Genomic DNA, 17,465 nt, shown 5'->3' with positions numbered 1-17,465 from the left:
TGTAGCAATCAGTCAAGCGTTCACTTGTTGCATGGTTGGATAGTTTTTCTGCTCTTGGGCAAAAAATTGGAGATGCCAATTCCTTATGGAGAAAGGGGAAGGTGAACGCTTGCTGCAGTCAATTTCTGCAGGTCTCCTTGCTTCTGTTTTACTCTCCTCATAGAAGAACCTCCTGACCTAAGTGTTCTCGCTATGCAGAACCCTTCTGATACCTCAACAAATGGTGCCACATCACCAAAAAAGTAAAGTCTCTTGTATCACTCATTTTATCTAATCATCAATTTGTGTACTTTATTCTTTTTCTTTCTTTTTTCCAAAATAGTGTGCCGATGTGCATCCTCCCCTTCTAAAAGTGGAATCCAGTTTTATCACTTTCAGCCCTGAATCCAAAATTAAACAGATGTAGTCCCTTGTACTAAGTTACAGTAGTATAAGTCCCTTTTAAGTAACAAATGTACTCAAACAAAATTTGAGGGTAGACTATTTTAGTATTGTTCGTTGAAGGATGCAAAGAGATCTGGGACCTCCTGCCTTCCCCAGCCTCCTATTTGATCAATCCTTTTGCCTCGACCTGGGAAGGTGAGTGAGGCCACACATTTAAAGTTGCTTCTGTAAGGCTACACTTGCTGAATAGAGGAATCCAACAGTCCTGAACTGAGGTATCTGCCTGAATGGTGTTAAAAGCACCGGGTAGGATATGATTTCAAATTTTCTTTTTCTGTTTTATATATTTCTTTTGGATTTATCTTGATTCCTTTATGCCAGCTTGCTCTGTGCAAAAGCTGTCTTTGCCTTTACAGATAGCAGTAGGGCCTACACTTAGACTGATTTTGTGAATCACTTTTTGAGATGCTGGAAGACAAAGTGGCAAATAAATGCAATTACTTTGGGCATTGCAAAATGGAAGAGCTTGTTCAGCAACTATGTGCTTCACATTAATCATAACTCAAGCTGAGCTTTATAAAAAAAATCAGTGGCACTTTCATACACAAATACTTTAAAAACAAGGTGTATTCCATCTGCTTCTCTTCCCCTCTTTGTGTGCCTTTGTCTTTATCTGTTACCCCAGCAATTCAGTGAACTTGCAATTTTATGTAGTGTACACTGTGAGCACAAGCAGTTGCTGTCACATCTGTTTGTGTGGAATGGTGGGATATACTAGACTATGTATCATGAAATTCTACATCGATTTCACCTCTAACTTGAGTTTTTACAGCACTTTTTCTCCTTTAGAAAATGTATGGGTTCAAGTATCTGGTCAGATTTGTTCAGCTGCTAAATGAGCTGAATAACATTTATGCATTTCTTCAACATTAGAATTTGGAGTTGAACCTAAATAGGCTTCTACGTTTAGCAGCATGGTTGCTGTGGTAATGTGCAAAAGTCTTGTTTCCTAGGAAACAGTTGAAACATTTTATAAGCAAAGTAGAAGTCAAGTTGGTCTATAGAAGAGTAACTCTTTATTTCTATTTGTACCCTGAAATTGGTAATAAACTTTGGAGGATGTAGTTTGAATGTATCCAAAATGTGATAGCAAAGCCAAATGTTAGGGATACCAAAAATCGTGAAATCAAATGTTGGAAGTATTTAGTACGTTAGACAGTTTCATGGCAGGTAAAACAGGTTAAGATTAAATATTTCTGTCACTACTGAGAAACGCTACAGTTTTGAGCAATTAAAGGTGGATGGGATTGATGAGGGAAATAGGGGGCAATAGTGGGATTGAGAATTTAAGATCAAAGCAGTGAACATTTGCAGTCAAGTGGAGGGCTTGACTGATTTTAATGATAGCTGTCTTGCACAAAGAAACCTAGATTTGGTATAAATGGTAATATAGCAGAAGCTTAAAACTTGTAGACTAGACCAGACCAGACCCCTCCATGTATTGAGGGTTGCCCAGACCTAACTTTTTTTCTTAAAGGTTATTGTGATGCAACTAGTCATACTACTGTTAAGCAAATCAATTTATTTAAACATTAATTAAAATACAAACGAGAACAATTTTTAAAATAACGATTGGAAAACTTAACCTGATCTCTCCTCTTCTTGACCTGCCCAGAGTATTCCCTGTAGATGCGCAAGAAAGAATATCTTGTTAGGTTGGTTGTCTGGAAATCCATGGGCCTGTCGTGTTGCTGTAAGATTGTTATGGAGCATATCCCCTTGGATTTTCTTACAAGTATGGTACACTACAAAACTGAGAATTTCTATAAGACTTGGCAGCCCTTTCAGGACTACCTGGACACCGATTTTTGTCTACCATATTTAATAAGGGCTTCTAAATAGCTGTAACTATTGCTTTGAGTCCAGTATCAAGAGAGGGGGAACTGTAAGCATTTGAATTTGAAAATTAATGCTCAATGTTAATGTTTTGCTGATCTGTATTGTTTTAGTTACATCGGGGGTTTTATTTTGTATATTAATACATGAGCGTGGTTTGAGTTTTTACACTTTTTTTGTATTGCTTTGAATTGTATTGTTTTGTATTTGTAGGAAAACATTTTTCAATAAAATTATTTGAGAATGAATAAAGTAAATGAGCAAAAATGTAATGTCTCAAACCTGAGACATTCATTCTCCTTTGCAGTATTCTGTTTAGCAAAACTAATTTAGTTCTGTATTAATTGACAAATCCAGAATGGGTGTTGAGCAATTAATTTTCACCTGAACTCAGCAACTCCTTGCGATTCTGATTGCATTAGTTAAATGTTACAAGCAACTGGATACATGAATGTATGGTCAAGTAAATATAGGCTTCAATACTAATTACTTTTTCATTAAATGCAAACTAGTGTTGAGGAGAGAAATGTTTTCCTTTCTGTATTCCATGTTTGTACTGCTCACAATTTCCCCACAGTTGAAGGATTTGTGTGTATTTGAGCATGATTTCAGACCATAATGTCTGCGGGCAGAGTACCATCCCTTGAATAGATGTACCAAGCCAGATATTTAAAATTCACATTTATTCTTTGTGTGCTTAACCAAAACTGACTTAATGTCTTCAAATTTGAAAGTTTTAAATGTTGTACAGAAATCAGTTCTTCAATAGATATGATAAACCCATCTATTCTTCCTGTGGTTTGTGATGGCTTTAGACGTCAGAATCATTAGGTGTGGACTTGTGATCAAAGTCTTCAGGTAGCAAATGTTTCCACAACCCAGGAGAAATGGATCACTAGTGGACAAACTGCAAGAGCCATGATTCTTTCAGCCAAATGAACAGAACCAGGCCTAACAACAAGTCAACAATAGCAATATGAAATAGGTGGAAGTGATTTTGCAACTAACGATTTGCCTCAACAAAATCTTGACAGGTTCAAAACAAAAATTACAGCAAGCTTCTAATCTTCTCTAATGGCCCCTAAGAGGAAACCTGTATAGGATACCTTTTTTAATGTACATTTTTAAAGGGCTGTCTGAATGGGATTTGTTTAGTCTTCTGTTAGCAAGCTAGCAGCAGCTTTTTTTCTGCAGGATCCATCTTTACTTGTGTGCAAACCACTGTTTTGAGGAAGTTAAATTATGGGGTGCTGTGGAAAAAATGCATTTAAATCAATTTGCTTGGAAGTCCACTTCATCCTTTATTACTGAAAATTGCAATAGCCAGTATGGTTAAATACTCACCATTTGAAACGCTGCTTGCTGCTGAAAGTTGAGCGGAAATGGATAAGAGCTATCCCATCGCTCACCTGTAGCATATCTTTCAGCAAATGGTATCTTTGTCTTTCTGCAGTTGGAAATTGCACAACACCAGGTTGTAGTCCAGCAGGTTTAATTAGAAGTACTAACATTTGGAGTGCTGCTCCTCCCTTCAGGTGCTTGTGGAGTACACAATTGTAAGACACAATTTCTAGCAAAAGTTTAGTGTGATTGTAACTGAAATTATACATAGTGCTTCCAATTAAACCTGTTGGACTATAACCTGATGTTGTGATTTTTTAACTTTGTTTACCGCAGTCCAATAACAGCTCCTCTAAATCATTTCTGCAGTTGGACCAAGTTCCATTATCTACTAATCCACATAACCAAATGGCAACATTGCCCCAACTTAAGTAATGGTTGACTTAAAAACAAACTGCCCTCCTTTTTAGGGAGAGAGTGAAACCACCGATCTCAAAACTGTCTCTGAAATATCTTTTTTGAGACCTGCAACATTTGGCTATGTAGCTTGTACTAATTTTGGCTGCTTGAACATTCCCAGTTGTAAACCTACTGTGGTTTTTAGCCTTTTAGCTGCCAAGGCAGCCAAACTCAAGTTCCCATTTGGAACCCTTATCATGTCTCCCACTCCCTCTTTTCGTTTCAGTGCAACTTTTATAGGGAGGGGCATTAGGATGGGATGTTAAGGGAATACTACCCCTCTCCAACTTTCTTGTCAAGGTTTTCTTTGAAAGTAGCTCATGAGCTCTTGGTCTTCAGTAAGCCATTGCTCCGGCTAGAGAAGGATTTGCTTTCAGGGCCCATGAATGAAAAAGAAGGGCTTATTGCAGTAGGAGAGAAGAGGCTCAAGTTCATGTTTGCATTTTTTAACATTTTAAATTTCATGCTGCTGAGTTGTGAACATCCGTGTCCAAAATATGCTTTGATATCCCCTTCAATCATTTGTTTTTGGTTGCTTGTACTGAACTCTTCATGGTAGTTGGTGAAACTCAATTGAGTTGTAACTTGCATTTGAACTGAACCTATTGGGACATTTAAACACTACCCCTTTTGTGCATTGGCATCTGTTGTGAATGTACAAGGTTGAGGGCAGATTTAACTTAAACCAGTGTGTGTTTGTTCTAGAATGTATAATTTTTAGTACTATTTTTACACAGAATACAGTGTAGCATCAAAAAACCCCTAGCAAAACTGGAATTAATGGAAATTGAAGGGTATGTTCTTTACTGGTTAGTCATACCTGGCACATAGCAAAATGATCATGGTGGCTGATGGTTGATCTTTTCAGCTCCACTATCTCCTGAAGCTTCTCAAGGTAGGGTATGAGGTCCAAGCATCTCCTACTGCTTCATCAATGACTTTCCCTCTATCATAAGGTCATGAGCAGAGATGCTTGCCAATGATTGCGTAACGTTCAGCACTATTTGTAGCTGCTTAAATACTGAAGCATTGGGGTTTAGATAATATCCAGGCTTATCCGAAGGTGTATGGATTAGGTGAATTGGCCGTGTTAAATTGCCCACAGTCTTCAGGAATGTGTAGGTTAGGTGCATGAATCGGGGAAATGTGGAGTAGTAGGGTAGGGGAATGGCTCTGCTTGGGTTACTCTTCAGAGGGTTGGTGTGGACTTGTTGGGCCAAATGGCCTATAGAGATTCGATGATTGGCCTGTCAAATATCAAGGAACGCTTTGTGCCATACAAATGCTAGGCAATAACCAACTCTAGGAGAAAGTCTAGCCACCAGCTCTTTACATTCAATAGCTTTACCATTACTGAATCATCTATACTACCCTGATTTCCATGCACCCCAAAAACACAAAAAAAAGTCTTTGGAATTATCTCAATTTGGATTTGACATAAATATAGCTATGAGGGTAGGATTACTGCAGTGAATAACTCACCACCTGACTTCCTCAAAATCTGTTCATGTCTACAAGGCACAAGTTAGGTGGGTGATGGAATACTCCTCACTTGTTTGGGTTAGTGTGTTTCCAATACTGCTGAAACTTGACACCATCCCAGATGAAGATGCTTGATTGGTACCATCTCCACAACTATCCACTTTACTCACTGACGCACAGTATTCATGCGTACCTTTCTCTAGTTGTGCTGCAGAAATTCACTAAAGATCCTTGGACAGCACCTTAGAAGCCGGTGATTACTGTCATCTAAAAGGACACCGGCAGTAGATATACCACCTCCAAGCCAATCACCATCCTCACTTTGAAATCTGTCACTGTTCCTTCACTGCTGGGTCAAAATCCTGGAATGCCCTCCCTGAGGGCATTGTGGTTTACATATTGCCCGTGGATTGTAGTGGTTCTGGAAGGCAGTTCACTATTGTATTCTCAGGCAACTCTGGATGGGCGATAACTACTGGCACAGCCAGTAACGTCTGGATCCCATGATTGATTTTTTAAAAAAAAAATTAGTGTCTATAGTTGGGGAATTTGGTACATTTGAACATCTTTAAAGGATGCTGTATACTCAGCTGGGAGGTTTCCCTTCCCCGTTTGTTACCAGTACTACTTGTATGCATCTGATGGAGGGCAAATGCTAATGGCAAAGTAATATTTGTATCAGATTATGCTGCAAGTTTTCTCGCTGATAGCGGCCTATCTGGCCTTTTATATGGCCAGCAGTAGAATCTAGCCAAACAGCACTTATCAATCTTTTATCTAATTGACCAGCTCTGAAGGTTAATTTTTTTAAATGAGCACTTTTGTTTTCATCGTTTCTGATGTATCTTGTAAGGACACAAAAAAATACACAATACCATGCATGGATTTACCTGTGCCTTGGAATAGCCCCAACCAGTTTCAACAGTTTCCAAGGATCTGGTTATCCCATGTGACAACAGCATACAAGAACATGATACGGCATCATATTCCCCTGCAGCAGTGAACCATGTGACAAGTGCCACAAATGAGCTAGCTTCCACAAGCAGAAATAGGGCAGATCCTATGTCCAGGCCTTCCACCAGTGAATCCTGCAAGAGCAAATGGGTTCATCTGCTAGTCTACAGCAATAAATAGCCTCCTTGGCCAACCCCATTCATCTCGCTTTGTAGGATCAGCACCCCCCTTCAGCAACCAGGTGTGGTCCCCATAGCCTGTGCCTTCACCATGTCTCCTGTCCTGACTGCCTCATTCCAGCCTAGGATGCATCCCCAACTATCTCTGCATCATGTTTGACCGCAGGTTAACGCCCTACATTTGTAATGGGAGCTGCCCAGGAAAAGCCTGTGGGTCTAGGGCACTTTGCTTCTCTGGAGCACAGTGCATTGCTGCTTCAATTTGTTAACCCTAGAATGGCAAGATGGCATGGTGCTGCCAGCTACATTGGCTTGAATTCTGACAACCTGGACTTAATAGGTAAAAATCATTAATTACAATACACTAGATATCTTACAGCATTTTGTTAACAAATTCTAAGTTTTGTTCCTTGCTTGGGGAAAAAAAAACTCAAGTTGCCATAGTCTTATGAAAGCATAAGGTTGCTCTCTAATCAGAGGGATGACTGGTGGTGGTTTAACCTGAGGATCATGATGCCTCGAGTGAGGGGAGAGGTTGAGTTGATGAGATTTTCATGGTAACCTAGCCAGTGTAGGAATTCAATCTGTGCTGCTGATGTCATTTTGTATCACCAATCAGCCATCTGTTTTGCACAGCTCCAATATAACCGCTCTGCTCTTAACTATCCCATAACTAATAAAATCAAACGTCTTGTATGCCTCCTTCACTACCTTTATTAACCTGTCTGGCTACCTTCAAGAACCTGTGGAGAAGCACCCCAAGATCCTTCTGTTCCTCTGAGCTTCCTAGTAACCTGCCATTGATCAAGTACTCATTGTCTTACTTCCACAGTCCATTGCTGCATATTTTTCAAAGTTAAATACTGTCTGCCATTGATCTGCACATTTGACCAATCTGTCTGCATCTTCCTGTGACCATAGTCTTTTTATGCACTAACTATCTGGCCAATGTTTGCATATTCTGTAAACTTACTTATCATTCCCCTCACTACCTCAATTATATCCTTTATATACATCATAAATAATAACAGAAACAGCACTAATTCCTGTGATATGCTACTGGATACCTGTTCAGTCTCGGGCAGCTGTCTACCGTCACCTTCTCTCCTGCAACTAAGCCAACGTTTGATCCAATGAATAGGAAAGGATGTGGGACAATGCTGGTGAGTGGGTCAGATTGGGCTGTCTAGTCAGCATAGGCCCATTGGGCCGAAGAGTCCATTTCCATGCTTTATGACTCTATGGCTTGCCAGGTTGCACTCTATCTGATTTTTTACCTTCTTTTGTCAGTTTCCCATTTGGCACTTTGTTAAAGGTTTTGCTGGCATCCATATAAATTTTATCAACTGCACTACCTTCATTTGCAAATGATCATCTCAAAATTCAAACAAATGATCTCCATTTGACAAAGCCATAATGAATCTTCCAGATCAAACTTTGTCCCTCCAAGTGGAGATTAAATCTCTCCTTCAGAACTTTCTCCAGTCATTTTCGATTGATGTGAGACTTACTCGTCTATAAAAGTAGTAGAGATAGACGAGGGAATTTTCAAAGTGGGACCACATTAGCAATCTTCTAGTCCTCTGGTATCTCCTGTGGCCAGAGAGAAATTTAAAAACCTGGGCCAGAGTTCCAGTACTTTCTCTCTCACCCCCCGCAGCCTGGGACAGAACTTTTCTGGATCTGGGGCTTTGTCTGCTCTTTGAGACTGCCAATGCCTCCTCACTCCCTGTATTAATCTGCTCTTAAATCTCTGTAGTTCTTCCTGAGTTCTGCACCTATATTCACGAAGAAGTGAAGACTGATAAACCAATTGGTTAACACCCTACCACTGCCTTCAAGTTCCAAGCACAGATTGCCCTTTGGTCCCTACCAAGCCTTATTACTCTCCTGGTTATTCTCATCCTCTTAACAGAAAGTACTCTTTAAATTAGAATATGGTACAATTCACCCTGAAATTAAGGTCTTGGATCTGTTAAAGGAAACTCTGAAGATGTGAGCAGCATGTCCGTTATGGATGGGACAATTAAACTAAAAGGATTTGACAGTAGACAAGCAATAGCTGGTACTTAAGCCAATGTTTGCAGTTTTCTGTCTGCAAAGATATGTATGTACCTCCAGGGCAGAAACATCTAAAGAGAAAAATAAATCAATTGAGGTTAAGTATAGAATTTAAAGTTTGCACTAGATTGAAATAAGTGGCTTAGACATTTTTAATCTACCAGTTCAGGCATGCTCAATGGAGGAGGTAGGACTTGGAGGCCATGTTTTTCAGCCTAGTAATAGGGGTATTATCAGTGTGCCACAAGAGCCTTAAGAAGTTATCTTCGATATTTTTAATCAACCTATTCAGAGATCTATTGCGCACCACTGGTGCAGGTGGTATTTGAAATTGGGCCTCCCTACTCAGACTAATTATTCTACGACAACATTTTGGAAGAAATAATTTTCCACTGGCTGAGGATCAGGCAGCTAGGGAAAAGGTTGAAGCTTGAAGCAGATGGCAAAACTTTCTCTTTTTTTAACTGCTAAATGCAGAGGAGTTCTCCACTGCCACCTTTGAGTCATAGGAGAGGCCTGTTTGTGAAGCTGCTGCTGCACGCCTGTAACCTAGATTGGGGAATGTTTGGGGTTAGTGGTATGGAGGAATTAGACACAACAGTAGCCCTGCCTCTGGGCTCAGCCTTTTCCCAACTTAGGGTAATGCAGCAGTTGGAGAGAGTTGGATGGCAATGAGCACAGAGTATTGGTGGCTGAGGAGGCCTACTCTGCAGACATCATCAGAGAGGGAAGCGCCACATCTCCAGTTGTAGCCTCAACTTCATATATGAAGTACTACAAGACCTGGTTCTAGTGGGCGGCACGGTGGCACAGTGGTTAGCACTGCTGCCTCACAGCGCCTGAGACCCGGGTTCAATTCCCGCCTCAGGCGACTGACTGTGTGGAGTTTGCACATTCTCCCCATGTCTGCGTGGGTTTCCTCCGGGTGCTCCGGTTTCCTCCCACAGTCCAAAGATGTGCGAGTCAGGTGAATTGGCCGTGCTAAATTGCCCGTAGTGTTAGGTAAGGGGTAAGTGTAAGGGTATGGGTGGGTTGCGCTTCGGCGGGTCGGTGTGGACTTGTTGGGCCGAAGGGCCTGTTTCCACACTAAGTAATCTAATCTAATCTAATAAGATGTATCAAATAAATCCAGTATTCCTGGGAAAACATTAGGAGATCATAACCACTCTATCTTGAAGTTTTGGGTAATAATGGTAAATGATTATGAATGATATGGAATTGGAATACTTTTAAGGGGTTTGTAATTGGGCATAGAGATGCATAAAAATGCCAGCAACTGAACATTTCCCTCCCAGTCCTTTGACTTTGTTCCTAATAGGACTGTGGGTGTATCCATCTTCAATGCACTAGAGTGGTTCAAGAAGACAGCTTGCCATTCCCTTCTTGGGGCTCGGCAATGAATGCCGGCCTTGTCAGTGAGACCCACATCCTGCAAACGAATAAGGAAAGGACAAGCCCTCAGCATTGACTTAACAGGAGCTTTTCCATTTGCTGAATTTCATTCGTAGGTGTTATTGGATCCATAAGTTGCAAAGGATTGTTATTGGATTAATGTTTTTGTTGTACTTTTGTTTTTAAGTGAAATGACTGCTTATAGAATCTGCTGATCTTGCTGCTAAAAGATTGAGATAGATCCAATTGAGTTTGTATCTGTACCTGTTTTGGGTTTCTCAAATTACTGAAGGATTTTCAGGCTGCCTGATTCCTGTGGTATGTCTTGCCCACCTCAGATATTGAGCTTTCTATGGCCACATGCACCCAGAGAGCTCTAGCCCAGCACATTGGCTGCTCGTACTTAGAGTGCTTCTCCATTCTAGAATGACTTAGCATGCCTGTTCCTGCCAAACGTGTACACCTTTTTTTTTTCTGGGATGCACAAGCTAGGAATTGGCACTAATTGACTGTCGAGGAGATGGATGAGCATCTGGAACCAGCTCTGGTGCTACTGACCTGGCTTCATCATGGGATACCTCATGTGAACCTCCCTTACACTGACTCTTTATTTGGATTGGGAGAGGGAAGTGGAACTTGCCAAAAATGGTGGCTGGCATTGATTGTGTCTGCAACTTGGATGTTCTGGGGTGGATCTTCTGTTTTTATCCTGAAAATCTTTTTTTTCCCAAAAGGAATTCTGTTACAACCTTTCTGGCCGTCTTGGTCTTTTGAACCTTCAGAGAGAGTGAATTGAGTCTGAATGTTCATCCTTTCTGTATTCAGATTTTCATTCAAAGTTTGTTCTGATGTAAGGTCAACAAATTATTTGTAATAGTGATTATATCTATTATTTTCAAAATTTATATTTTGGTTTTCTTTCTCTCCCCCAGCCATAGACCTCTTGTATGGAGGTATATATTGTTTTATGTGTCAAGATTATATATATGATAAAGACATGGAACAAATTGCCAAAGAAGAACAAAGAAAAGCATGGAAGTTGCAAGGTATGTGGTAGTGACTTTATATGTTTCGTTTCATGTTTGAGGTAGTGTTTAACGGATGCTCCCTAATGAAGTTAGGGGAAAACTACTATCATGCATAAACAATATAGTGTAAAAGTCATGAATTATTTGTGCTTCACTTGTGATTGTGATTATTATGTATAACAAAATGATTTGAAAACGGTTTTTAGTTGAGTGAAATTCATTCCTAGTCCAATAAAACTTGTGGGCGGCACGGTGGTTGTGGGCGGCACAGTGGCACAGTGGTTAGCACTGCTGCCTCACAGCGCCTGAGACCCGGGTTCAATTCCCAACTCAGGCGACCGACTGTGTGGAGTTTGCACATTCTCCCCGCGTCTGCGTGGGTTTCCTCCGGGTGCTCCGGTTTCCTCCCACAATCCAAAGATGTGCGGGTTAGGTGAATTGGCCATGCTAAATTGCCCGTAGTGTTAGGTAAGGGGTAAATGTAGGGGTATGGGTGGGTTGCGTTTCGGCGGGTCGGTGTGGACTTGTTGGGCCGAAGGGCCTGTTTCCACACTGTAAGTCTAATCTAATCTAAAACATTACTATTTTTGTATCTAGGGATTTGGTATGGTATAGATAGGAGCAGAAGAAATTTTATGAATGTTGATTAAACAGGAAGTTAGTGAGAAGAGTCTTTTGGGTAATTAGATTCAAAGGTAACAAAAGCATACATGATGTGTACAGTACAGGCAGTTTGGAGTCAGAATGCTGGTATTTTGTAGGGATACCTTTTTGTCTTTATGCGGAAGAGGACTTGTGTTTAGAAACCTGCAAATTGGGTTGAACAAATTTGTGATGACTGCAAAAGGTGTCTCCACCATGTTTGCTAAGGTGGAGGATGCAATCTGTGTTTATATTGGAGTCAAAGATTGACTACTTTCTCCTCTGTCCACCTGGCAGAAGGCAAGCCTTAGTTCTACATGTCCCAGGTTCCCCCTCAATGATTTCTAAACAGTTCATTCGTTGCAGCTTTTCTTCTTTATATTAAAGCTTTAAGTTATGCAAGTTGCTTTTTTTTATAACTTTCTAATATGTGTCTGTTTTGTCAAAGTAAGCATAACCAAAAGCTAGCTGCAAACTTTACCTCTTAGAATCAAACTCGCCTAACATCCAGCCCAATACATGAGTAAGGTGTTGTCTGCAAGTAAGGAACTTTCATATTTGCTATCTGTTTTTGTACCTTTAGTATTTGGCTATTTGCATTGGATTACTAGAACCTTTTATGCTTTGTCTCAGTTCTTGTGTTGTCTTCTACACCATTTATAACTGCCAAAACTCATGTAATTAGTTATGGTTAACTTATTACTACGAGGGAAATCATGTTCCATATCTGTTAAAAAAGGTTGTTAGCATCTCCTTGTGAAACACCATTAAGTTGACATTTCCCAGGAAGTTTTATTTATTGACCTTTTGTCTTATTTTTAATTCATAATTTGTCAGATACTTAATGAGTCTTGAATTGTATATTAGTCTTGTGCACAGATTTCCATTGAATATGTGGATCTTGACAAGACAAACTGCATTTATTGCATTGCAGCCTTTCTGCTAATTTAGTTACTATAGATATACAACAGTATGATTTAACTGATCAGAGATAAACCATCTGGAATGGTGCAAGTTGTAGCCTGTGTAAGTCATTATTATTTTAAACATTTTTAAAAAAAAAAATAAGGGCAAGGGAAAAAAACTTGCATTTATTTTCTGTGTTATCCCAAAGCAGCTACATTTTTCATTTGGTCTTTCTATCAGAAAGATGTGGTGAAACTTGAAAGGGTTCAGAAAAGATTTACAAGGATGTTGCCAGGGTTGGAGGATTTGAGTTATAAGGAGAGGCTGAACAGGCTGGGGCTGTTTCTCCTGGAGTGTCAGAGGCTGAGGGGTGACCTTATAGACGTTTACAAAATTATGAGGGGAATGGATACGGTAAATAGACAAAATCTTTTCTCTGGGATGGGGGAGTCCAGACTGGAGGGCATAGGTTTAGGGTGAGAGGAGAAAGATATAAAAGAGACCTAAGGGGCAACTTTTTCACACAGAGGGTTGTGCGTGTATGGAATGAGCTGCCAGAGCAAGTGGTGGAGGCTGGTACAATTGTAGCATTTAATAGGCATTTGGGTGGGTATATGATTAGGAAGGGTTTGGAGGGATATGGCAGGTGGGACTAGATTGGGTTGGGATATCTGGTCGGCGTAGAAGGGTTGGACCGAAGGGTCAGTTTCCGTGCTGTACATCTCTGACTCTTAAAAATTCCATTCACAGCAATAAAATGAAGCATAGGGCCATAGAACATACAACATAGAAAAATACAGCGCAGTACAGGCCCTTCGGCCCTCGATATTGCGCCGACCCTAGCCCACTTTCCTCCATATGCCTATCCAATGCCTGTTTAAATGCCCTCAAAGAGGGAGAGTCCACCACTGTTAGGGCATTCCATGAACTGATGACTCGCTGAGTAAAGAATCTACCCCTAACATCAGTCCTATACCTACCACCCCTTAATTTTAAGCTACGACCCCTCGTAATATCTGACTCCATACGTGGAAAAAGGTTCTCATGGTCAACCCTATCTAAACCCCTAATCATCTTATACACCTCTATCAAGTCACTGCTAAACCTTCTTTTCTCCAATGAAAACAGCCCCAAGTGCCTCAGCCTTTCCTCATATGATCTTCCTACCATACCAGGCAACATCCTGGTAAACCTCCTCTGCATCCGTTCCAGTGCCTCCACATCCTTCCTATAGTATGGTGACCAAAACTGCACACAATACTGCAGATGCGGCCGCACCAGAGTCTTCTACAACTGCAACATGACCTCAGGACTCCGGAACTCAATTCCTCTACCAATAAAAGCCAGTACGCCACATGCCTTCTTCACAGCACTATTTACCTGGGTGGTAACTTTCAGAGATCTGCGTACATGGACACCAAGATCCCTCTGCTCATCCACACTACCAAGTATCCGACCATTAGCCCAGTACCCCATCATCTTGTTACTCTGACCAAAGTGAATCACTTCACACTTAGCTACATTGAACTCCATTTGCCACCTTTCTGCCCAACTCTGCAGCTAATCTATATCCTGCTGTAACCTGCCACATTCTTCCTCAATGTCAACAACTCCACCGACTTTCGTATCATCCACAAACTTGCTCACCCAACCTTCTAGCCCCTCCTCCAGGTCATTTATAAAAATGACAAACAGCAATGGTCCCTAAACAGATCCTTGCAGAACACCGCTGGTAACTGCACTCCAAGATGAACCTTTACCATCAACTACTACCCTCTGTCTTCTTCCAGCCAGCCAATTCCTAATCCAAACCTCCAACTCGCCCTCAATGCCATACCTCCGTAGTTTTTGCAGTAGCCAACCATGGGGAACCTTATCAAATGCCTTACTAAAATCCATATACATCACATCTACCGCTTTACCCTCGTCCACCTCCTTAGTCACCTTCTCAAAGAATTCAATAAGGTTTGTGAGGCACGACCTGCCCTTCACAAAACAATGCTGACTATTCCTGATCACATCATTCCTATCCAGATGTTCATAATTCCTATCCCTTACAATTCTCTCTAAGACTTTGCCCACAACAGAGGTAAGACTCACTGGCCTATAGTTACTAGGGTTATCCTTACTCCCCTTCTTGAACAAGGGGACCACATTTGCTATCCTCCAGTCTTCTGGCACTATTCCTGTAGACAACGAGGACATAAAAATCAAGGCCAATGGCTCTGCAATCTCCTCCCTTGCTTCCCAGAGAATCCTAGGATAAATACCATCAGGCCCAGGGGACTTATCTATATTCACCCTTTCCAGAATTTCCAACACCTCTTCCCTACATATCTCAAAGCCATCCATTCTAATTAATTGTGACTCAATATTCACATCGGCAACAATGTCCTGTTCCTGAGTGAATACTGACGAAAAGTATTCATTCAGTGTCTCTCCAATTTCTTCAGCCTCCACACGCAACTTCCCACTACTATCCTTGACTGGACCTATTCCTACCCTAGTCATTCTTTTATTCCTGTCATACCTATAGAAAGCCTTTGGGTTTTCCCTAATCCTACCAACCAAGGACTTTTCATGTCCCCTCCTTGCTGCTCTTAACTCTCTCTTTACATCCTTCCTGGCTACCTTATAACTATCAATCGCCCCAATTGAACCTTCACGCCTCATCTTTACATAGGCCGCCCTCTTCCCTTTAACAAGGGATTCCAATTCCTTATTAAACCACGGCTCCCTCACACGACCCTTTCCTCCCTGCCTGACAGGTACATACTTATCAAGGACCCTCAATAGTTGCTCCTTGAACAAGCTCCACATATCGATTGCACCCTTCCGTTGAAGCCTACTTTTCCAAGCCACGCATCCTAAGTCATGCCTCACCGCATCATAATTTCCCTGCCCCCAGCTATAACTCTTGCCCTGTAGTGCACACTTATCACTCTCCATCACTAGAGTAAAAGTCACTGAATTGTGGTCACTGTCACCAAAGTGCTCACCTACCTCCAATTCTAACACCTGGCCTGGTTCTTTACCCAGAACCAAATCCAGTATGGCCTCCCCTCTTCTTGGCCTGTCTACATATTGTGTCAGGAAACCCTCCTGCACCAGTTGAGATTTGTGCAACTGCTCCAGTAGGGCATGTCTGGTTCAGAGTGTGATTTGTATTTTGTTTTCTCTCCCCATCTCTCTCTTTGTCTAACTACAAAATTATCACCATGTACAGAATAGGCTCAGGTCCACTTAGTCTATTTTGTCTGTGCACACAGTTTGACTCCTCACTGATTAGATTTTTTCTAAACTGCAAATGTATTTGTACATTGCCCCTTACAATTGCATAGAGATATGAAGGGTTTACTTCACAAATCAGCCCATTTGGCCCAAGGAGTCCATGCTGGTGTGTGATGCACTTCAGAGAACAAATTATAAAAAGGCTTAGAGTCATAGAGCTGTCCAGCATGGAAACAAACCCTTCAGTCCAACATGTCCACGCCGACCAGATATCCCAACCCAATCTAGTCCCACCTGTCAGCACCTCGCCCATATCCCTCCAAACCCTTCCTATTCATATACCCATCCAGATGCCTTTTAAATGTTGCAATTTACCAGCCTCCACCACTTCCTCTGGCAGCTCATCTCATACACGTACCACCCTCTGTGAAAAGGTTGCCCCTCCAGTTTCTTTTATATCTTTCCCCTCTCACCCAAAACCTATGACCTTTAGTTCTGGACTCCCCCCACCCCACGGAAAAGACTTTGTCTGTTTATGCTATCCATGCACCTCATGATTGTATAAACCTCTACAAGGTCACGCCTCAGCATCCGACACTGCAGGGAAAACAGCCCTAGCCTATTCAATCACTCCCTATAGGTCAAATCCTCCAACCCTGGCAATATCCTTGTAAATCTTTTCTGAACCTTTTCACGTTTCAACATCTTTCCGATAAGGAGACCAGAATTGCACGCAATGTTCCAACAGTGATCTAACCAATGTCCTGTACAGCCACAACATGACCTCCTAACTCCTATACTCAATGCTCTGTCTAATAAAGGAAAGCAACCAAACGCCGCCTTCATTATCCTACCTACCTGCGACTCCACTTTCAAGGAGCGATGAACCTGCACTCCAAGATATCTTTGTTCAGCAACACTCCCCAGGACCTTACCATTATCTAAACCTACCATTGTATGCAATATTCCCATCCCTCTCAAATACTTAACTAGCTTTTCCTTGAAGGCACTGATGGTATTTATTTCAGTGAAATACTGAACTCCATTAAGTGGCTTGATTTTAGCTCCTCAAGAAGGAACTTGTAGAATTATGTAAGACTGTTCTCTGGAATATTATGGAAGATTTATGTCCACCTTGTCATTCTTTGCACTTTTATTTAGAACCTGAGTGACATTAACCAGATCATATGTTATTAAAATTGAATTTTAACCTCCTTTTTCTTTAAGGAGTTGGTGAAAAGTATTCAACATGGGAACCAACAAAAAGAGAATTGGAGTTACTACGGCATAATCCCAAACGCAGGAAGATAACTACAAATTGTACCATCGGTAAGTGAATTAAAATGTGGAAAAATGAAGGGCCAGGAACACCTGTGGTAATGGTTTGACGGTCATTAGTTTGGCAGTCATTTCCAAAATTTTGTATTATATTACAGTAAAATAATGGGGCACTCTATCATTATTTTTCTTGACACTTTGTGCAGTTAATAATGCTTGTGATGAAATACCA

At 41.1% G+C, this 17,465-nt stretch overlaps 1 protein-coding gene across 2 annotated transcripts in view; it reads left to right on the top strand.

Moving 5' to 3' along the window:
- Nucleotides 1-17,465, top strand: part of usp22 (ubiquitin specific peptidase 22) — a 127,367-nt gene that overhangs the window by 69,901 nt on the left and 40,001 nt on the right. For both annotated transcript variants that reach the window (XM_060840770.1, XM_060840769.1), the window contains exons 3-4: nucleotides 11,081-11,194; nucleotides 17,183-17,284. In XM_060840770.1, the coding sequence (XP_060696753.1) occupies nucleotides 11,081-11,194; nucleotides 17,183-17,284 (216 nt within the window). The remainder of the gene's footprint in view (nucleotides 1-11,080; nucleotides 11,195-17,182; nucleotides 17,285-17,465) is intronic.

The sequence above is a fragment of the Hemiscyllium ocellatum genome, chromosome 20 (genome assembly GCF_020745735.1).
Source record: "Hemiscyllium ocellatum isolate sHemOce1 chromosome 20, sHemOce1.pat.X.cur, whole genome shotgun sequence".
NCBI lineage: Eukaryota > Metazoa > Chordata > Chondrichthyes > Orectolobiformes > Hemiscylliidae > Hemiscyllium > Hemiscyllium ocellatum.
The sequence above is the reverse complement of the archived record's forward strand: the minus strand, read 5'-3'. Positions and strand labels throughout refer to the sequence as shown.